Source organism: Carassius auratus, chromosome 27 (assembly GCF_003368295.1).
Source record: "Carassius auratus strain Wakin chromosome 27, ASM336829v1, whole genome shotgun sequence".
Classification (NCBI taxonomy): Eukaryota; Metazoa; Chordata; class Actinopteri; order Cypriniformes; family Cyprinidae; genus Carassius; species Carassius auratus.
In genome coordinates this window covers 8,309,934-8,333,014 of record NC_039269.1, presented here as the reverse complement: position 1 = coordinate 8,333,014, position 23,081 = coordinate 8,309,934, and the positions used below count along the sequence as shown (strand labels likewise).

Here is a 23,081-nt window from a genome sequence, read left to right as displayed (position 1 = left end):
AGATATTCATTAATACTATAACTCCCAAAGACAAATCACAATCTCCTTAAAGTCAACATGAAAAATTGACCCTATTTACTTTTAATATAGCCTCCTGGTCTTAACCTCTTAAATGATTTTCATCTCTCTTATCTTATCTGGTTTCACTTGGAATTGCGTCCTGTTATCGAAATTAAATTGAGTGGAAAATCTCAGCTGTTGTTTCGACCCTTGAGTTGATAATAAGATTAAACGGAAGGTTTTGGTTATGTTCCCTGCTTCTGTTATCACATGTTTCTCTCTCAACAAAGTCTCAAAATGTCTGAAAAAGTCATTTCAAACCAAGTCCAAATTATCTTAACTAGTAGACCACGTTCACACAGCAACAGAAAACGGTTTTCATTTATGTGTTTCAGTACACTTACTGTCATTTTCTGTTTTTTATGAACCGGCATTCGAGACCCAACGCACACAACCGAATCTTCGTCGAACACCGCTGAGTGAAAGGAAACCGTGTCTGTGTGTTGAGCGTTGTGTGTGATTCTGGTAACTCACAGATGGAGATATGGAGATACAATATCAGCCGTCATATTAAGGTTTTAGGTTTTATGTCCCATCAGTGTCTTCCTCCGGGGCTGCTCCCGTCAGTTTTGTGATCAGCTGCGCGCGACTCATAAATCGACTGTCGGTTAATTCAAATTTTGACGAATAACCTCGCGAATCCACTAGCCAGACTTTTGTTGTTAAATGTGTTATTCGACTTTCTAAGGCCCGTCCACACCAGCGAACATATTGTCCAGTTATTCATTTCCATAGACTGTATAAAGGTTTATTCCTATGGTTATTCCAGAGCCACACGTGCGTCTGCCGCTTTAAATTCTCGAGCTCATTACAAGCAGGATTTATTCTGATTGGCTGTCAATGTTTTTCGTCAAAAAAAAAGAAAGAAAGAAAGAAAACGTTCTGAAAGTGATTCCAACGATATCGTTGCACTGTGCCTTATCGTTATAGTTGTGGTGTAGTGGACTCTTTACCGTTTATCTTTAGTTATCGTCCTTGGTGACGGGCCATTATTGTAGACATCGCTTTTTAAGTATTTATTTTACTTAAAGCAGGCGCGAGAACAAAAATTGAGATTTGACGGAAGTTAGCATACTTTTCCACGCGACTCGAATACTTAATCAAGTATTTCAGCTATTGCGTGAATCTAAATGCAAAAATTCGTCATCATTTAACAATAAAAACTCGTTCGATATGAAAATCTATTAATTCGTTAATTTATATTATGATTATATATTCTGATTGACTATTGATGCTTTGGCTGAAAAAGGGACAGTTATACCAAAATGTGTCATTGACATTATATTATAGTGTGAACTTTCCTTATTCTTGTAGAAGTAAAATGATTATTAAAACTTAATAGTTATTTAATAGTGTCGTCCTTCATGTGCATTAATAGGCTAGCCTACTTAACGAAGCTTAACTGAAAACCCCTACTGGCCATTAGCCTATGTCTTCTGAGTTATAAAAAAGCAAAACTCTGAGCAATATAAATTGGCCGTTCTGCTGCAAGTGTGGGTATACTAATGCATAAAAACAAACATCTATGATCTATGAGTCATTCCCACACACTTAAGTACCTGTTATATTCTCTCCAGACTGCTGTGTATCGAGGGCCATTGCGGTGCCTGTTGGTTCTGTTGTCTTCGGAATTACAACCCTTGATTGAGATTCCAGGAACCACACAATATTGCTGTCAATCTCACCAGCAGTCAGAGGCAAGGAGAGAGGGAAAAAGAGAGAGAGAAATAGATAGAGACTTGGAGAGATTTGGAGACGAGGAGCAGCATAAGGGATGCAGAATGTAAAAAAAAAAAAAGAACTAATTGACTGATAGATTTCATTGCTTGTATTTATAAGAATGACAGCAGAGAGACGATGCAGAGCTCCCATTCTATTCTCATTGACATTCATCCTCTCCACCTCCTCCCTCCTTCCCTCCCTCCATCCGCCCGCCGTGCCGTCAGCACATCCTAACATGCTGAACACAGCTCTGGGTAACTGATGCTTTCATTGAGCCAAATCAAATCAACAGCCTTCAGAAACAGGCCAAGCATATAATCTCTACTCAAACTGTCAGTTTACAGAACCAACAGAAATCTGCTGTATTCTCAAAGCTCTAGGCGCCTTCAATTCAGCTACATTCATATAACTAATGGTTTTAGTTCATAAAATATAGCAATGATAACATTTGGGTTAGTAAATTGAAAAAACACTAAGTAACAATATTGTGCGATGAACATGATAGCTCAAAACATGAGATTTTTTGAAGGGAGGTGTGCTATTACTCCTTTAAGTGACCAAAATCATGCTAAATTGAGACCAGAAGTATGACTTCTGGACTTTGACATTGAAGGAAAGACTTGAGCCGTATCTAGAGAGGGACTCAGTGTTTATCCACCCACACATACCAGAAAATATGTGCCTCATGTTTGCTTTCTTCTGTCACTGGCTATATTTATAACTGTGAAATCAGTATTAGGAATTAAAATAATGTCATACATGTGAAAATCAACTGAGAATTGAACAATAGCTGTAACTGGGATTAGAGAAAAAAAATTATTAGAAGAAATAAAAAATTTCTATCATGGCAATTCTCAGAAGATTTTAGCATGGTATTGGATATGACAATGTTAATGTATTTGGTCTTGGTAGAATAGATCTGCTACGCTGCTGAATTGCTGATGTAGATTATTGATGCTGATGTTGCTGGAGCAAAGCAAGTAAAGGAAATTGTTACTGCCAATACATATTCCGATATGGTGCTGTGAGTATTTAAGACATACTGCTGCTGCACAAATTGCATATAAAATAACAGTTAACAGATCTATAGGTGGAGCGTTTCAGAGGAACTCTGAAAGCATGCTGCCAATCGCTCTAACTGAATGCTAACCAGCCATATACATGTAAAGCAGCAAGCTCAATGGCTGTGTATGCTATTCAATTTTGCATGTCAGGTACATTTATCTTGTTTTAATATGTTTAGAATATCAGACAAATTGTTTCATCTGATACCTTAAATTACGTTTTACAGACCTTATTTTAGCCGCTACTGGTAACAGGTAAAGTTCAGTCTCATGTGAAAACAAAATCATTCATTCCTGCTTTGCTCATTAGACCTAATTAATGTGCAGAATCCTGTTTATACAAAGAGAATCCCTCGTCAAGCCTCCTACACAGCTCTTGGCCTATCAGATCGTCTGTCTCAGTCCACGCACACATGACTGTAACCTCCCGCTGACACATCCACAACACTATTTATAGCCAACTCCAGCAAGATGTGCTTCAGAGTCATCTCTGCAGCATTGTTTTCCCCATCCACTAGCCAGTCTCTGCTAGAACAATCATCACATCAACAGAGGGGATGCTCTAATATCGTTAAAGGGAGAAAATTGAAAAGTTCAATAGGCTGTGGATTGATTTCCTTTTAATCTTACTGAGAAAGCTGGGGGGAGTTTTAGAAAGAGAATTCAGGAGAACACCTAGGACTTCTGATTGCTAATGGAATTCAGAAGATCTGTATTTTTTATGAATCAAGAAGACAAAAATAGACAAGACTGTTTGTTTTTACAGCCATGGAAACATCCCATAATGCTCACACACAGGTTTATGACTCATCTGACCATGTGACTGCTCCACTAACGTCAAGAGAGGCCTGTCTCACCCCTTTCTCCCCAGAGTGCCGTCAGTTGACTGTGGGTTACGAGTCCAGAATCAGTATGTGCTAAAAACAATATAAGAAATATATTCACTGTTCTGATTCTGTACTGTAGGCACTAACATGCCTTTTTAATATTTTTAATATATATTTTAATATAATTAATATAAATTCTTATATTTATTAATATAAATGATGTTAAATAACAGCTTCTTCAGACCACCATATTGGTTTCTGGGTTCTTTAAGCACCAGATTTAAGCTTAACTCTCATGTTGTGCTCTGGTCATTTTTATATTTTCTTTTCTCAAAAATGCTAGTTTAGCATTATCGCATTGGACTCACACAGGGTATAACAAAACTGATCATTTTTATAGTTCTGTCTTTATTTTTTCCCCTTACTTTATTATACTTGTCAAGTTGCCCATCCAAAAATGACCAACCCACAAAATATGCTTATAAATTATGCTATATTATAAGCAAATATTGGATTCAATATTTTTTCTGCCAATTTTCTTTCAGTTAGCACAGGTTCTGTATTTATTTTTAGAACTGATTGATCCTAGCCCTTACTTGAGCAGCTTATGCTCCTCTTCTTAAGTGCTAATGCACCTCACTGGCAAAAAGGTCAACAAATAAAGATTTTTTTTTTTTTCATTAAAAAACTGAGGTGCATACAGTATGTTAAGACCAATTAGGCTTATGATCAATCAGTTCCAAAAAGAAATAAAAAGCCTGTTCTACTTGAAAGAAAGGAGCTGACAAAAAGACTGAATCCAAGATTTATTTATAATACAGCAGAATTATTATTATTATTATTTTATTTTTTTAAGTATGTTAATTTTTGACCATAAAAACCAAACGATTTTAAGCACAGCAGAACAGTTAAATACCCAGGATAGCATGTCAAAAATAACTTAAGTCCAAGGTAGGTGTTTTTGCAAAACAAAGTAAAACTCTTTTTTTCTTTTTGTACTTGGAAAGTAGAGCTAAAAATACTTCAAACTATATGCTTCTTAAAGAGAGAGAGAGAGAGAGACAGAGAGAGAGAGCGACTCAAAAAACAAAGCTTTCTCCGCAGAGACGTTTTGTCTGTGTTCCAGGAAAAGTGATCAAGTACAAATGAGTGTCATCTTGGCACTAATGTCACTAGGGCACATTATTCAGCTGCTGACAGGCTTCACCGCAGGATCTATTAGATGCTCGGGAATGTAGGTGTCTAGGGACAGTGGAAGAGAATAGATCCACAACCGGCAGATGTATATTTATCTGAGACCTTGCTCTCCCAGACGAGTCCCACAGTGCGTTTGTGCGTTTTTGTGTGTGACTCATCGCCTGACGATTTAACTCGCCTGTGACGCCTGTGTGTATAGAAAGACAGCGAACAAACCATTTTTACATCGCACACATATGATATCCTCATTACTAATCTACTACAATCATTAAATTTTTTTAAAAGTAACTGATATATGCCTGCATTAGGAATGTTTTGCAATTTAATTTACCATATATTCCATTCTCGCAAAAAAAGTGCCAGTACCCTTTTAAAAGGTATGTAGCTTAATGTACTAATATATTAATCTGTAACATTTAGGGGTAAATAGGATATAAAGAAGTACCTTTATCGTTTGTGCATTTGGGTACCGCCCCAATAAAGGCTTTGTATCTTTTTTTATATAAAAGCGTAGCATAATTAGCTTTACAATTGTAAAAATCATGGTATTTTCTCTTTAGGAAGCTTCAGAAACATTCTACCGTCTTGTTTACATACACACATATACATACATATATATACACATCTAATATTTATATATATATATATATATATATATATATATATATATATATATATATATATATATATATCATTGGCAGCTTAAACCAGTTTAACAGTTTTATTGCATTATACAATTAGACAACACATTCACTGTATTGCAAAAGCGTCTGTTTAGTCATAGTAAAATCCTGTAAGGATATATGCTATGCAAATTTAGTTATACCTTTCTGTTGTTCACAAAAAGCACTATCCTCTTCTTTATGAATAAAACATACCTAAAATATATACCAAGAGGTTAATGCAAGAGGTTTAGTTTTTCAGAGATAAACGTTGTGAATGGTTACCATCGGTACGAATGGATTCAGAGCCGCGGAATTGCGTGAGCATCGGTGACGCATCGGTCAGGTGCCGCCTCATATAGCGCGGGGAGCTGTCCGGTGCTGAAACACAACCGAAGCGCATTGAGGCAGCACTGAGGACATGCTGTTTACGCTCATTCACATTATCTGAGCTCTACACAAAAGGTACGATGGCTCATTTAAAAAAATTGTTTTTTGTGTGTGTGTGTGTTCACAAAATGACGCTCAGTGAAAACAGTTAACGTATGCGCTAGTCTGCTTTGCGAGGGTTACAGACGAGTAACGTTAGAGCTTTTGTTCCTTTTCTTTCCGGCTTTGTTGATTAGATACTATCACTCATCAGCAGCATATCTCATCTGTGGTTAATCTACTCGATTTCGTCGCGAAAAGATCAATGAAATGTATTCCAACTAGACTGTTTTTTAAATCGAGATTTGTTCTTACAAACACATTTGAAAATATCAATAGTTCTGTTCTCAGAGATCCGTAGCCACAAGTGAAAGGTTACCTTGACAACAGGCGGTGACTCATCCGGTGCTGTTGTCATTTAAAAACATGTTGTGTTCTGACTGATCTCATTGCTTCTCTGGTGCTCGGAGCGTCGCTGCTTCTCGGTCTGGGATACAATTTTAACAACTCTAAGAACTGATTTCATAGGTAGTTTTTAAACTTGAAAAGAATTTTAGCTACACTACATGCATTTTGGTATTAGATATCAAGGTTGCACCATTAATAAAAACACTGCATGGATTAACTGTTTTGTGCTTATTTATCTCTAGGCTGTATGATGATGTCTCTACCGAATCTGTCCGTCGGAGGGGTGGCAGTCCTGCTTGTTTCCCTTCTCCAAACACTAACCGTGCAGGGCGCCTCCTTGCGCCAACATCGCCTGCGAGGCGGAGACCAGAGTGGCTTCCTTGCTCCCAGCTCCGATATGATCAAAGCTCTGGAGTACATCGAAAGCTTGAAGCAGAGAGCCGATGGACCAGAGAGTCCAACAGGGGACTACGACGAGGTGGACAAATTCCGCTTTCTAGTGCAGCTTGCCTCCCAACAGGACGAGAACACACCCACGCGTGAGGATGCCACCCGTTGGCCTGAAAACAAGGTGCCACAGTGGGTTCGATCTCTGCTGCAGGTGCTTGAACAAGCTGGAGAGACTCCGGCAAGCCAGCCAGTGCCTGGAAACGAACAGCGTTCTCACAAGAGCAGACGCCCAGTGGCAGACGCAGAGAGCCCTGCTAGAGACTACGGGGGCTTTGTGAAGCCGCACAAGAAATATCCGCTGATGTTTGAGGATGAGGAGAACGGCAGGGATAGCAAGCGTGCGACTGAGGATTTGGACGAGCAGTACACCCCTCAGAGCCTTGCCAACATGCGCTCTATTTTCGAAGAGCTTGGTAAACTATCTGCCACGCAGAACCAGAAACGAGAGAACCAGGATGATGACGATGCCATAGATGATGGAGACCTCTACAAGGTTAGAAACCTGGCATACGAGGACGTGACCGGAGGGGAGGAATGGGTACCGCTAGAGGAGCAGCTCGAGACAGAGGAAGTAGTTAAAGGAAGCCGTGAAGAATACGAACGAGGGCTGGGAGATAACGGAGAGCAGGGCGAGGCCATTGATAGACGAGCTAGCCCTACTGAAGACGCTGACGAGAACCCAGACGATGACACAAAACTTGTGGATTACTACCTGTTGAAGGTCTTGGAGATGACAAACCAGGCACAAAAACGGGACCTGATGGAAGGAAGGAGGAGGCTACTGTCCCAACCCTCTCTAATCGACCCTAGGGCTATCAAACAACTGCTGTCAGCTATTTCAACGAAGCTCCAGGTGCCTCCAGAGGACCTGGTTGGAATGCTCTTCATGGAGGAAACCAGAAAACAACAACAACGCCTTCCTGAAACCCAGCTGGCTCGGAAGCCCAGCCAACCTCGTTTTAAGAGCCGTGTCATCAAGTATTACAACGGTCGACAGCCTGAAGTCACAGTGAGCGATATCCATCCAGATGTCAAAACTGAGGATATCCTGAAAGTCCTTGGGTTAGGGAATCTGGCCAATAAGAATGCAAAGCTTTCTTTGCTAAAGCAAAGGCCCTACAAAACAGCCATGGCAAAGTACTTCAACCCCAGCGGAAGACGGGGAAGCTTGTTCCTGTCCGAGTTAAACAAAGCTCCAAGCAAAAGAAAAGATGATTACAATGATGATGCAGTGGATGAGGATGAAGAGTCAACCTTCCTAGCAGCCAAACTCCTGACCGAGTACCCAGACACCAGCTCGAGCGATCGCAAGAGAGCCATCGATTCTACCATGAACGGACAGTTGCCTTATGATTTGTATGAGGAGGCCATGAAAGATTTCTTTGATCAGGTTGATAATGGAAAAAGCATGCCCACCAAAAGAGACACCCAAGGAAAAGAGGAGCCCGAAGCACCCCAAAAGCCGCCCACTCAAGATTTAGCACAGGAGACCGTAGATCAAACCCCACCTGTGCCTGGAACAGAAGAGGGTAAAGAGTATCACGGGAAAATGGTTGTAGGAATGTGAAGAGCCTGAGCGTGTATTTTTTTCCTCCTGCTCTTATTCTGACAAGTCCCACCCCTTGACCTTTTATCTATTTGATATGGTTGCTATGGCTACATGAACGACTACTGAACTGTCCAAATTGCAAACTGGTTGTAAGAAACTCCTACTGTCCAATCCTGCCACAGAAGGGACTTGTCGGAGTATGAAAGGGGAAAGAAATATTGCTTACTCGTGGGACATGCCTATATCTCCTCAAAAGCTATTAAAAAAAGTAAACAGTTTAAAGTGCTTTAGTTTTCATGGAATTCTATATGATGTAAATATATATGGTATATCAATGTGCAGGAGTTCAAGTGTATTTTATCTGTCGTTTATGAATTGGTGGTCCTCGAAATGTTTTCTTGTTCCTTTTGTTGGTATCAAGAGAATGTTCCTGTAGTCGTAGGACTCCCCTTGCTGCAATCTTTACAGGCTACTTCATTATCAGACCAATAAAGATGGATGTGATTCTCATTTATAAATCATTTTGTACGTGTTTTAAAGTGTGAGAAGAGAAACATGAATAAAGCATTACCGTATTATTTTTCCTCTCGCCGTATTGTGCTGCCTTATTACACTGAACATGATTCAACATAAAAAATATCATATTTTGACTTAAAACAAGAAACATGAAACCCAGTGTGTGTTAGATCTTAAAAGTGAAGAAAAAATATCACGTATTGAAATTTACATTTGATGTCATAGAAAAAGCCAAGGGTGTCCACACTTAATGATACAGGACCTAAAACAGTGCCAAGCATAGTCTTATATTAAGAGATATTAATAGAAAACAAATCCATTAAAGTGCACAAAAATAAACTGCTGGAGGGAGTTTAGAGAGCACTGGATGCATTTAATTAGAGAAAATTGCAAACACTTGCCTGAGACTAAATCATATCAAAAAGACCATTTTAATAAGACAATATCAACAAAGTGTGCTGATAAAGCAGCATTAACATTTCATCAAAAATGAGTTTTCCTTTCTTGAACTAAATGTGTCCTGAGACATGCAAACATGATTAAAAACCATGAAAAGGCACTTCAGAAAAGCCAAGGTTTAAGGTTATTGCAAATATATGCACATTATATAAAATGATTTTGGCATACAAGTTGAAAATTATCAGCTGAATCTATAGTTGCATTTGTATATGCATGCTGGAGCCATCACAGAAATTCTGCATAACATTTATTTATTTATAAGCTGACATAACCTATTCAAAAACACAACATGAACCCTGATTCAGTTCTATTGAAATGTTAGTGGAGTTGATAAAGGGGTTCATACAAGCATTGAGAAGAAAATAATAATAACAATAAATAAGAAAAATCCCTCATGAATGATGTCTGTAATTTCTTGCCATGAAAAATTGTGTCCTGAGTGAAGGACACAACCTACACTGCGGAGGCAGGCTTCTTTCCCTTTTGTCACATTGGATCACGTCAGCTGCCGTCAGAAGGCTGGTTTGCTCATGTATTCTTCCATCGTCTGAAGAGAAGAAAACAGGCACATAACGGATTCTTCAGATGTATGGACCCTGCTTATTAGAATGATATGTGGACAACACATGATCAGATGCCATATGTGTCTTAAAAGGAAGAGTTGGCTCCAAGATGAAAATTAGCTAATCATTTATTCACCCTTGTGTCATTTATACCCCTTATGCTATAGTGCTGTGAGTGCTCAATATGCCAGCTTTGAATGGGAGCAAATCACATCATTTTCAATTTGGGGGGAACTATTCTTTTAATGAGGCATGCTGGGAAAGCTGGCATTTAGTGGTACTGAGAGCTGCTCTGTAAAACAACACTCTCAGACAGGTCTGTTTATTTGTCTGTCTTTGTCAAATCTATAAAGTTTAATGAAGGTGACAGCCAAAGTAGAGCTTTATAACTGTGTGGGCAGCACCATTAAAACAGCTGTAGGTTCCTTCAATCTGAAATGTCTGTCTCAGAAACACTGACTGAGATTGTGTCAACATGTGTCCAATTATTATTATCATTATTATTATTAAAAAAATTTCAAAACAGCAGCAATTTACAGGGATGGAAGATACTTTTTTCTACTATAAAACTGTTAAATAAAACTTATTTTCAGTTTCATTTTTCAAACATATTCACCTAAATGCAGATTAAATTTAGTGTCTCACCTCTTGCAGCATATCAGAGGCCTCTACAGACTTTGCAATAGACTGTTTTGACGTCTCCTGAATCTCTCCACCCATCAGAAACTCATCCAGGATGAAATAAGCCTTCTCAAAGTTAAAGATGATGTCCAGCTCACATACCTTTAAGATAATATTACACAGACAAAAATTGGTATAAAAAAAGAATAAAGAGACACAAAATAAAATAACTAAAATTCAGTGTTCAGTCTATACAAAAAAATTTATTTAATAAAATAGAAACAGGAAATATAAACAATAATGTAACATATCTTTTATTAAATATATACAAATATTTGCTCCAGATGTGATAAATTAAGAAACTGAAAGTATTTACATTGCCAAAGTATTTGTCAAGTAGCTCCACATAACGGTGCAGAATCTCTAAAGCCAGAAGTTCATTATCCTGGTTCTCCAAAGCACAGCAGAAATACAGACTGGCGTACCTACAAACAAGTAGGAAAACACAGACGTATGCTTATTTTCATTCATAAAAAAATAAATACTGAAAATAGTACACACTATCCTCACAATTGCCATCTACAGTCTTTGTAATGCAACGGCTCACATGGCAAATATCTGTATAAAAAAAAAAAAAACAGGAAAGAACAGAGAGACTGGTTTAAGAAAAGTGTGAAATACAGATCTGAACCAGAAGAGTGTGAGTAACAGGCTCTCAGGAACACAAGTGTGAAAACTCACTCTGAGAAACACGATAATTTCAGTCCCTGACCGAAGGATATTCACCAAGAATATAGCCAGGCTCTGAAGCATTAAAGTTTACAAGCACAATTAAACATTTTCTCTAAAATATTTCCATACCCACTCACAAAAACAAAAGTTCTTCAGTGGTTCTTTGCATTTTATTATTCAGAAAATCCCTCTTTTAGGTACATTTTCTATTATACAGTGTTAAAATATGGTTTTACAGATTAAAAAGCTCTTTATAACATATCGTATTCACTCACTTTTTTTATGATCAAATCAGTTCAGAAAAAATAAAAGCTTTTTTTTTTTTTACTTGGAAGGTTGCATTAATAAATGTATTGTAAATGATTTTTTATATTGATAAAGAGTATTTAATCTTCAGAAGTGACATTAAAATGTTTATAATACACCTTCTAAATGATTTATCAACGACAAGATGGAGCACTAATATTTCCCATTGTGAGCATGTGGGTCCATTTTCAGACACAATTGAGGGGTAATAGAGGGCCATTGTGTAAAAAGCTGCGACTAGGTTTGGCCAGAAAACAAGGAGGACTCAGAAAGGGGCATGTCGTCAGCTAATGACATAAGCAATAGCAGGAGAACTGGGCTGAACCAGTTTTAAAACTACAGCACAGGACGGGGCAACAAACACGATCCGGACGCAGAAACCTTCCCATGTGGTATTTTAATTAGCCCACACAAGATCTTGACTGCTGACTAGATTTTAGAATCTTTTGCTCACACCTTGTGATGACTAATGACCAAACACGAGCGCCTAGCAGCTGGGCTTTTAATTAATGCTGAATCTAACACCATCATTTTGTTTGAAACCAGCATGCTCTTACTGAAGACATACTGAAAATAGCCCTAAATTGAATCCTGCGGGACATTCCCCATGGGCCTGGGATGAATGCTCACCTCTTATAGACAATCTTCAGGTCCTTCCAGTGCAGGAAGTTACATGTGCGTGGTTTTCGTGACAACACCATAGTGGTCATGTCCTTCACAATCTTCTTCCTCTCTCTCTCTGGCAGGGGCAGGAACCATTTCTGCAGCCGTAACTTCCCCTGACGACTGAACAGCAACAGGAAGTGCATCTGTCGGGAAAAAAAGAACATGCATTAATTAATGATGGTTTCATTCTTTCATCTTATGGAGTGGGTGTTGTCTAGTGGTTAATGATCCAGGTTGGTTATCCAAAAATTGCAGGTTCAAACCCCAAAGGTGATGAGTTACCAAGACTGTTCCTTGGAGCACAGTCATGAGAAATGTGCCAACAGTGAAAATACACTATGGATGAGTCTCAGATTAATCGTGAATAATCCTTTACTTTTCATTTTAAGTGAATGTTGCTTTTTGTACTGGTCTGTATCATATATAACCAAAACTTCATAGAAAAATGTAACTGTTGCAATACATTCAAAAGGAAAAATATCATAAATCTATGTACAAAATACTCTTTATGCAGGGCTTTTCTGCAGATGCTGAAGGGAAGCAGATGGTATGAAATTCTGCAACACAGCAGGTGGACTAAAGGGTTTCACACTAGAGTCAAGGCCAAAATGATTCAAGTGGGTGGACGTCATTCTGTACCTATGAAGTGGACCCGTATCCTTACCATTTACAGTACCTCCCATCAACCACATAAACACAATCACATTTTATTACATTTTTCTTTAAATTTACAAGATCACATATGTGCCAAGATGAAGACTGCATTTGAACAGCTGTGCTGGAAATCTGGTAGTGCATGAAAAAAAAAATTTCAGCAATCTGTCGACTAAATTCATCACTGTCTTCAACTGAGAGGAGCTCTTCATTTTAGCATCTGTGCAATTTAACAACATGTCCCTCAACAACAGTCACATCTCAGGTTTACAAATAAACACCATGGAGTAACTGCACCAGATTCTTTGTGGTTTGGCACAAACTTGACAACAGAGCTAACTAAACTTTTGAATACTCAATAAGTGAATCTCACAGCTTTGCTCAGACATGGCGTCAATGCAAAAACCTTCCTGGCAACGTTACAGCTGAGTAACCTATCCTCAACCTCAACGTAGAGCTTGTGCACTAGTCTAGGTTATCATGGGTAAATCTAACCTAGATTTGCTCATGATAACATAGACTAGTGCACAAACTCTAAATATGTTGAGCTGTGGTGCTCATGCAAGAAACGCAGGTTCATATCTGGCCTGCATTGTGTTCTGATCCCACTTCCCCCATATTTCCTCTCTCTGGTATTGTGGAGCCTGTAAAAACAATTCTAGGAATTTTAGGAAACAGGAAATACACAGAAAAAGACCAAATGCACTTCAGACAAAGAACTATAGATAACCTTTTCACTGTCTCACAAACCCAATCAATGAGAGATTCAATATCCGTGAGACAAAGATCCTGTCAGTGACAGGATGGACCCCTGCGTGAATCCTTTCCACACAAGAACTAATCAGCTAAATGCAATGACACCAAGAACAAGATTTCGGAGAACTCCTAATTTCTCCTCCCCCTTTCATTTGCACAGAAATCTGGCAATGCTTGAAAAAGCTGTCTTCTCATTGACATACGTCACGGATAGAGAGAATGTGATGCTCTCTTACTGAGTCACACAAACTGCTTTTTCACAGAATTATCAGGTCACAACTGTTAACAGAAACTATTACACAGAAACCTGAGTCACACCTCTGAAACAAGATTAAAAACACACTAAATAAATGGAACCGGGCTGTTCACTTTTATTGCTTGAAAAAGGCATTTCATAAGAAAAACTTCACAGAAATGAGTAATGATGAGCAATAAAACAGCGTTCAATACAGAGACATTTATAATAACTGAATTTTTTTTTTCCAAATGACAGTTTTGAAGAAATATAAAAATGTGCAGTATATCCTAAATCCCTGTGCAGAATACAGTATTCCAGAGTGCAATTATTTCTAATGAACTGAAAAACTTAAATATAACTAAATCATTAATTATGCTGTCGAAAGTTACACATTTTCTACACAAAATTAATTGTTTTTACTTCCAATATTTTGACTAGACATCAACTGCTGAATTAAACAGCGTAATGCAGTCATATGACAACGAGCAAATAGGCCTAACTATTCTAAATGTCTATTGATTGTTCCATTGCATATTACTTATTATTTTGCATAAAATCAGCATTGTACAGTATAATATGGTTATATGCAATACGCTAAAATTCCATATCCAGTTCATCAATGAATGTCTTATGGGTTTAAAAGTTTCTTGCAAGAAATAATTTATTTTACCGTTACATTGTCACTTCTGGCCAATATAAGAGCCTACAATCCATAACAACACTTCCATCTCCTGTGGATTAAAATTCAGAGACAAATTATTTTCCACTTGTAAACAGAGCTGAATCTGTGCATATTTTTTCTCTCCTGATTCATATAAGATGGCATTTCACCAGAGAAAGCATTATGGATAAAGGAAATTTTTTTTAAGTTAAATTTGATTAAATTGTTTATTACAAACAGCTTTTTTCACTTTACAAGACATTTTACTGATGAACTGGAGTGGTGTGGATTATTGTGATCTTTTTATCAGCTGTTTGAACTCTCATTCTGACGGCACCCATTCACTGCAGATGATTCATTAGTAAGCAAGTGATGTAATGCTAAATTTCTCCAAATCTGCTCTGAAGGAGAAACAAATTCATCCAGATCTTGGATGGACTGAAGGCGAGTACATTTTAGGTGTGTTCCTGTGTCTCAGTGGGAGAGCACTGCGTTAGCACCGCAAAAGGTCATGGGTTCAATTCCCAGGAAACACACAAACTAATAAAAAAAAAATGTTTAGCCTGAATCCACTTTAAGTCGCTTTGGATAAAAGCATCTGCTAAATGTAAATGTAAATTTTCTATGTAAAATGCGTGAAATATTTCTTTAAGTGTAAAAACATGATAATTTTCACAGAACTCAAACCATCAAGAAGCAATCAGTCCTAAGGTTTGTCCTCCTAAAGTTGATTGTTATGTTTAATGAGAGAATTAATGAATCTGCTACAAGCAACTCATTTTGCTTGCAAACACACATGCACACAGATGCAGGAACACCAGGTGGGGAAATGGAACCGTCAGCCGCTTCATTGTTATGACCAAAACATGCTGGCAAAGAGTTTATTTGCTTCCTCAGTAAATCCTGATGAGAGACGAAAGTTGAAAACACAAGGAAAAAAAACAAGGAAACAGAAGCATGCACCATGCAGTGCGTCGGGTCTACTATTGTGCTCCAGAGGAATATGATTCTCTGAAGTATTTCTTCAGCATGGAACACCCATCTCATGCCAACAGGAAGAGAAAAGAGAAAGAAAACTGTGCTACAACTATTAAGTTACATGTATCTTTATCTCTACATTCCACACTTTCTCTCCTTACACACACACCCCTCTCCCTCTCTCCCACACACAAAGTTTCACCAGGGAAGGGTTTAAATGACGCTCCGAGCTTCCTCTTGAGCCGGTTCCTGCTTAGATTTCAGTTCTGTGTTGCTCTGATTTCATTTTCCTTCTATTGTTGGGGTCGACACAGCTGTGAGTGGCTACAGCACACAGGAGAACATGCGTATTAACACACTCGCTGCAGTTTAAATGAGATTCTGCAGTGTGTTGTTATCTCTTTGAAATTAAAAGGGCCACTTCTTCATCACTTGTAATTACTCAGATGAATACAGACAATATCAGATGAAGCATTGTTGACCTGCATGTATTGTATTACTATTCTGGAGAGAATTTGCCAACACTTACCAAATTCATATATATATATATATATAACATAATCAACATTCTCTGTAAATAATAATACTAATAATGATGTAATTCAATAAAAAAATGCATTAAAATATTACTCAGTTTGAAAGTAAATTTATTTTTAGATTTATTTTACGTTTTTATGTTTTTTCATACAAACAAATATGTATGAGCAAAATTATTATTAGTAATAGAGATTACTGGCTATTTCAATAGACAACATTATATTTTTACAGCATGATTGTCATGTAATTTGAGTATTAAAGTATTGTTTTTAAATGTATTAATAGTTAATTAATAAATAAAGTAAAAAGGAAATATAATTATTATTCAATATCAATATATTACTCAAAAGTAATATATTATAAAAAAAAATTAATAATAGCAAATGTTAACATTTCATTTGTTATACTGTGATTGGTTTATAAGGTACTCTTAACTCATTCTTCTTCATTCTTGCACACATTAACCAGAAGAACAAATAGCTCTTCTGTAAACATGTCAGCAGCAGTCAAACGTCAAACACACTTTGTTCTAGTCAACTTCTAGTTGAACGACAAATAAAAGAGTTTACCTGGCCGCCAAATCAAGTAAGCTAAACCAGAACTTTGCATGCACGTTTTCTCCAAACAAAGGTTTTATAACAATTTGCTTTCCGAGTGTCAAAATCTGACAGTCCAGTTCCAGTATCGAGGGAAACGAACAAACCTGTTTGTCCAGACAGATGAGATTACTTTAACACCTTTAACTCCCTCAGCATTTAACTGACACCCGATTAATTTGCTCAGACTTTGAATAAAACAACTTTAGGTGAATTACACCAGCTCTAAATGACACTGTTTTCTTTCATTACAAGCAGCTCATGAAGGACGGAAGTTTTAAAGTCCGCAGGTGCACTCGCATTTAAGTCCTGACACGTGCACGAGCTCAACCTGTGGAAGAAATCACCTGTGATCTAAATGTGTGCTTTTAGGCGAGGCAAAATAATAAACTGTGTAACTTACCATATTGAAGTAAGAAATTCAGAAAGAATGTTGAAATCCACAAAATTCCTATCCTCTTCCCGGCTGGTCAAGGCCGGAGTCATCGCTGCCCTTCCCAAACTGTGGGGAGAGAGAAAAGCTGCGCATGCGCAGATGCGTATCTGAGCGGTCGGCTTTGTTTTCGCCTCCCATGTCTGAGCTCTGATTGGTTAAAGCATTGCACCTGTCTTGAAAGGGGCGGGACAACACCCTCCTCACATATTTTCCTGTACGTTACCTTTAAAACGCCTTTTGTAAATGCAGCCTTCATATTTACGGATATAGATATGACATGAATGACTATGTTGTTAAGCAACCAACTTAAAAAACAACGAAGATTAAACTATTTTTGTTTAAAAAATATAATATAATAATATTAAAGTACAGTTTGCTATTATGAATATTATTATCTTGTTATTCATTTAAAAAAAAATGATTAATTGAATGACCATTTTTTTATGGTAAGTGGTTGCTTTATGGTAAGTGACTTGACTTGACTTGACTTGACTAAAATAAATTGATTGCAACCACTTACCATTAAAAAAAATTTAATTCAATGAAACATTTTTTTTTTCAGTGTTCCTGAGAATAATAACTGGCTTTATATGATAAATAACTGTTGGGTCAAAGTCTACCTTGTTGAGTCCTATTTCTTAACCAATTGAGTTTGAATGGAAGACGATTATTCATCATTTATTTTTATTTAAATTTTATGTTCTTACTTTTTTCTTTTATGGTATTTGTATATATATATATATATATATATATATATATATATATATATATATATATATATATATATATATATCTTTTATTACACATGACGTGGATTCGTCTGTAGGCTACTCAGAGCAATGTCTAAGTCCAAAATGTCCAGTCAGGTTCTAGTCCACGTTCATTTATAATTGAAGTCTGAGTCCAAGTACCCCAACTATGAATAAAAGTATTCTTTATTTGTCATTTAACACTTGAAAATGTACACAAATTAGAAAGTAGGTTCACGGTAAATGAACAAAAAATTACTATTTTGTGTGTAATTATTAATCATTATGCAATTACTAAATAATTTGGAAATGTACAAAATTTACAGGTCAAATACTTAGATTTTACGACATTTTTTCCAAAACATTGCAAGTTTTTTCAAGCTTCCGTAGATATTGGAGGGTTTTTTGGTTATTTGGAAAGTCATTTTTTTGCATAAAAGGCAAACACTTGAAAAGTGAACACCACCTGACTTCATTTATTTGCATGACCTTGCTTGTATATAATTGATTCCCTATCATCTGACACTAGAGGGAGTCCTCTGGAGCTACAGTAGTCACAAATGCATCTGTCAGGAGTCATATCTCCAAGTAGGGGTTGCAGTCCAGTAGAGAAGAAACAACAAATTTGTCTCTGCAGGAACATAGTGTGGTTTATCAAGGGAATGAGGGAGTATACAAAGTAAATTACTTTTTGAATTTCGTACCGAATTCAGTTTGTGTTGTTGAGGTAATTGGGCTACTTTACTGCTGATAACTTTTGAGAAAGTTTGTTGGAAATTATTTTCTAATTAGTGCAATAAGATGGTTTTCATTGCTATGATGATTTAATAATTTGCTAAATGATTCTGGCCTGAGCATTTATTTAGCAGCTGTTCAGAGCTGCTACAAAAACAAAGTCTTAAACTGTGTTCTTGCAAGCCAAATGTTATTAAATGTAGTGGTTTCTTGCACAAATGTTGTTTTTGAAGTTTCCCAAGTCATCTTCTCTGACATGCATTCATCCAAGCCCTCAGTTGAAGGTCAGTCATCAGTAGGCCCTATTGAGACCCCCGCTGCTCTCTCAGGTGTCCACACAGAAGCTCATTTGGCCCCTGATCAGGGCTCTTGTCTTAGGAGCTTTGTCTCAGATGCACAGAGGTCACATAACAGTTCAACGATTGCCTTAAAAAACAAACTTTTATGGACAACACAGCTCTTGAGGTTTTATGCTGGTTGTGTTTCTGATTTGATTCATGTGCTGGATGTTGTCAACAGGTCTGGATTTGAGAATGCCTCTTTGTAGCGAAGGACCTGGATGTGTCCATGGTAGGCCGTTCCTTCATAATCACCGGAGCCAACAGCGGGAATAGGGAAGGCAACGCTCATGGCCATAGCCAAAAAAGGTTTGTTTTACAGTCACACAAACACTTTTTAGGTTACAATATTATTTTTCCGACTATAAATCTATAGTATGATTGCAGGAGATGGTAGTATGGTAATACCATTATGCCATTATGTTCTGAATGATTAGCATTTTCCTATAGCATGGTAGATACAATATACATGTAGTTTTTGGTAGTGAGAAAAATATATATTAAAATTGATAATATAACATGTATATTATTACATACATCAATTTTAAATAGATAACACAATACAATACTGTTGAAAGGTTTGGGCTTGGTAAGATTTGATGTTTTTAAAAGGCTCTTATGATCACCAAGTCTGCATATATTTGTGAAAAAATACAGTAAAGTATAAAGTAAAATTGTGAAATGTTTTTTTCAGTGTATTATTGTTAAATATAATTTATTCCTGTGATGATAAAGCTGAATTTACAGCATCATTAGTCTTCAGCGTCACATGATCCTTAAATAATTTAGACTCATTTATTGCTTATGTATCTACTGTAGGAGGTTTATATCCATGTGTTGGACCTCTCAGAGACGAGAAAGGTGTGGGAGTTTGGCCTTTAAGAAGGAGCATTCATTGCTTAGTGTTTTGGTATCAGAGAGCTCCTTTAAGAGATTCCCATCATACCTCACTATATTAAAGAAAATAGCAGGATTCAGCTGAAGCTTACAGGTGCAGGACAGATGAAGACACATCCTCTCCTCTAATCTCTCTCAGATCAATAATGCCAGATGTATGGTGAACCAGAGGGAAATAAGCTCTGACGGACTGGAGAACATTTTTGCAACCAATACACCTGGTAAGACACAAGTCAAATGTCATTATTTTTAAAAGTCTCTTATGCCCACCACGCTGTGTATGGCATCAAAAACAACAGCATACTCTTATACATTTACACATTTAGCAGACACTTTTATTCAAAGCAAGTGTTCAGTTTGCTGCTTAATATTTGTGTGGAAACTGTGGTACGTGCAGGATTCTTTAAAGAATAGGGATTTATTGGAAATATTTGAAACCTTTTGTAACATTATAAATGTCTTTACAGTCACTATCTTTGCTGAATTTTTTTTTCATTACAGAAATCTTACTGACCCCTGAGTTTCTATAATATTCTTTAGTAGAATATATATTCTGTTCTAAAACGCAGAACATGTTGGATGCAGTATTTAATCGAATCGTGTCCGCTGTAGGTGTTTATGTTCTGACTAAATGTCTGATTCCATTGCTGGAGAAGAGCAGGGACCCTCGAGTTGTGAGTGGATAAACAACATTGATCTCAATGCCTTGATTTATTAAATACAATTCAGCCTGAGACTGCAGTCTTTCACAGTGCATATGTGAAGACATATACAGTTATTGTGTTTTTGACACAACCTATGATAGATGTGTTTATATTATAATAAAAGCTATGTGTACACATCCACATGGTATCTGTTTCTCTCTCATATTGTGCCATATTTTGTATTTTAATCATGTGTTGTGATGATAATAATGTAGATCACGGTGTCATCGGGAGGGATGCTGCACAGAAACTAAACACAGACGACCTGCAGACTAAGAGAGATACGTTTGATGGTACCATGGTATATGCACAAAACATTTAGAGACAATATTTTGAGAATTAGTGTTTTGCCTCTTAATTTACTATTTTGTGTTATAATTTGTTTTATCAGTGAATGATTGCTATTTTTATTGCTCATACATTTATTTATTTAGAAGACTTATAGCAGCAATACTTAAATGTTTAGCACAGACAAAACACCACTCACATTTTCTGTTTCAAAATAATAGTCAGTGTGATATTTTTTAATTAAAAATGTCAAATTTGAGGAAATCATATTCTAAAATTACAAATATTATATATATATATATAGTAAACTATATTTTTATTTAAGTTTTATGTCATTTTTATTAGTTTTGTCTTTTTTTAAATGTCTATACTTGGTTAGTCATTCATTTGTTTATTTTTTTAGTATTAATATTTTAGTACTCAATGAAAAATGAAAAATGTGAAAAAGTTTACCACACATTTTCTTTTTTTCTTTTTTAAGTCAATATAAAACCTTTAAATGTAGATTTTAGATATACTAATGATTAATAACAAAGAAAAAATAAAATCAAATATACCCAATTTACATTTATTTTTAATTCTTATGTTACAGAAAATTACCCTGGTATATAAATGTGGTAATCAATTAAATATATCAAAGCAACATCTGAGACTGAACTGTGGTGCTTTTTAGTCAAGTGTTGGCAGACATTTTCTTGATGAATGTATTATACGGATGGTGTGAAAAAGATTATATAGATACATTTTATTAATGAAAAGAGACTAAAAGTCATGAAGAGTTAGTATTAAATTGAGATGAGCCGGATTACCTTTCTCTCAGCTGTTGCCAAGCAACAGGTGACACAGAGTGCCAGCAGTGGCATCTCTATTAAACAATATCTGATGCAGTAATGATGATGACCTTTTACTAAACACTCGTTATGTGTCCCTCTGTGTGTGTGCGTCCACAGAGGCGGAGATCTGGGCCAAAGCAAATCCCAAAATTCATTTCTCTGTGATGCTCCGACACACCGGGTATTAGTCACTTTATAAGTCAACAAGCAAAATAATCTGCTACTTACGGCCAGCATGGTTATGATAGTGAAAATGACATACAGCCAAGTATGGTGACCCATACTCAGAATTCGTGCTCTGCATTTAACCCATCCAAAGTGGACAGACACAGAGACAGAAACACACACTTATGTTGCGGCACCCAGGGAGCAGTTGGGGGTTTGTTGCCTTGCTCAAGGGCACCTCAGTCATGATATTGCCAACCCAAGACTCGAACCCACAACCACAAGGTTAAGAGTCAAACTCTCTAACCACTAGGCCACGACTTCCCCTCATAATATATACACACATATATATATACACACATTTATTTGTTTATTTATTTACATATAAAGTACATATTTTATATTTTAAAAGTGATTTTTATAAAAAGAAATGTTTTATTATAATTACAGGTATATTCATTTAATGTAATGTTATTTATATATATATATATATATATATATATATATATATATATATATATATATATATATACACACACACACACACACACACACACACATTATATGTGTATACATTATATACACACATATAAAATATATTTATTTACATTTAAATACATTTTAAATAAAATAAATTAAAAATATATATATAACTACAATAAATTGACTTAAATTAAAATACAAATGAAAATGTATATTTAATTTTAAATAAATCTTTTAAAAAAAATGACAAACTTAAATAGCAGACTCTTCAATTCAGTAACATATGCTGCATAACGATTTTAGAAATCCATTAGCAAATCCATTGGATAAACCTGTTTTTTTCCGAGCTTCTGTCAAACTCATCACTTGTAATTTCTGGGTCTATTTGTGCTCAGCGGTTGCCAAGGAGATGCTTCAGTTCCATCAGATGACGCGTGATCGTCTGTGTTCGGCGGAGCAGGGAGCCGATAGAGAGTCGTCTGCCCCGCCATGTCACGCGCCCCCACTGCGCTTCCCAGCGGCTTTTTTTCTTCCAAGGAGTGCATGCTTGTTAAAAACGGTAACATCTGATGTTGTGTGTAGATTTTTCCAGGAGCACTCTTACAGGTTGTTTGTTTCAGATCAACAGCCGGTTCCAGCACACTTGCCCCTGGCATGGACGCACAGCTCACGACTGTATTTAAAATGAAACTAAAAAGCCTTTTATTTGCTAAAAAAAGTATGAACTCAATAACAGCGGATTAATCATATGACAGAAGGCATACAGCAGGTTGACTGCAGCAAGTTTTAATCATGTCGATCA

At 36.6% G+C, this 23,081-nt stretch overlaps 2 protein-coding genes and 1 pseudogene across 3 annotated transcripts; 2 read left to right on the top strand and 1 right to left on the bottom strand.

Annotated features, from left to right (window-relative positions):
- Positions 1-5,854: 5,854 nt before the first annotated feature.
- LOC113045331 (secretogranin-2-like) lies at positions 5,855-8,952 on the top strand. 2 transcript variants are annotated; one of them, XM_026205652.1, is made up of 2 exons: positions 5,855-5,997; positions 6,612-8,952. In XM_026205652.1, exon 2 carries the CDS (start codon positions 6,617-6,619, stop codon positions 8,384-8,386), a length of 1,770 nt encoding a protein of 589 aa, XP_026061437.1. In that variant the 5' UTR covers positions 5,855-5,997; positions 6,612-6,616; the 3' UTR covers positions 8,387-8,952. The 2 variants fall into 2 exon arrangements, with proteins under 2 accessions (XP_026061437.1, XP_026061438.1); XM_026205653.1 differs by lacking the exon at positions 5,855-5,997 and adding an exon at positions 6,107-6,489.
- A 344-nt stretch (positions 8,953-9,296) lies between these two features.
- LOC113045330 (AP-1 complex subunit sigma-3-like) lies at positions 9,297-17,176 on the bottom strand. Its single transcript, XM_026205651.1, has 5 exons — positions 17,055-17,176; positions 12,196-12,374; positions 10,904-11,012; positions 10,552-10,689; positions 9,297-9,890 (listed from the first exon to the last, which is right to left on the bottom strand). The coding sequence occupies exons 1-5, from the start codon at positions 17,055-17,057 to the stop codon at positions 9,855-9,857; spliced, it is 465 nt and encodes a 154-aa protein (XP_026061436.1). The 5' UTR covers positions 17,058-17,176; the 3' UTR covers positions 9,297-9,854.
- Positions 17,177-19,286: 2,110 nt separating this feature from the next.
- LOC113046251 (dehydrogenase/reductase SDR family member 12-like) lies at positions 19,287-20,832 on the top strand (annotated as a pseudogene).
- Positions 20,833-23,081: the final 2,249 nt, after the last annotated feature.

Excerpts from the sequence above, each read along its gene's own strand:
- LOC113045331 (XM_026205652.1), top strand. The coding sequence starts at position 6,617 with ATGATGATGTCTCTACCGAATCTGTCCGTCGGAGGGGTGGCAGTCCTG.
- LOC113045330 (XM_026205651.1), bottom strand. Across the intron at positions 11,013-12,195 it reads CTGAAGATTGTCTATAAGAG|GTACGCCAGTCTGTATTTCT; the intron begins GTGAGCATTCAT and ends ACTTGTTTGTAG. Across the intron at positions 9,891-10,551 it reads CCTCTGATATGCTGCAAGAG|ACGATGGAAGAATACATGAG; the intron begins GTGAGACACTAA and ends TCTTCTCTTCAG.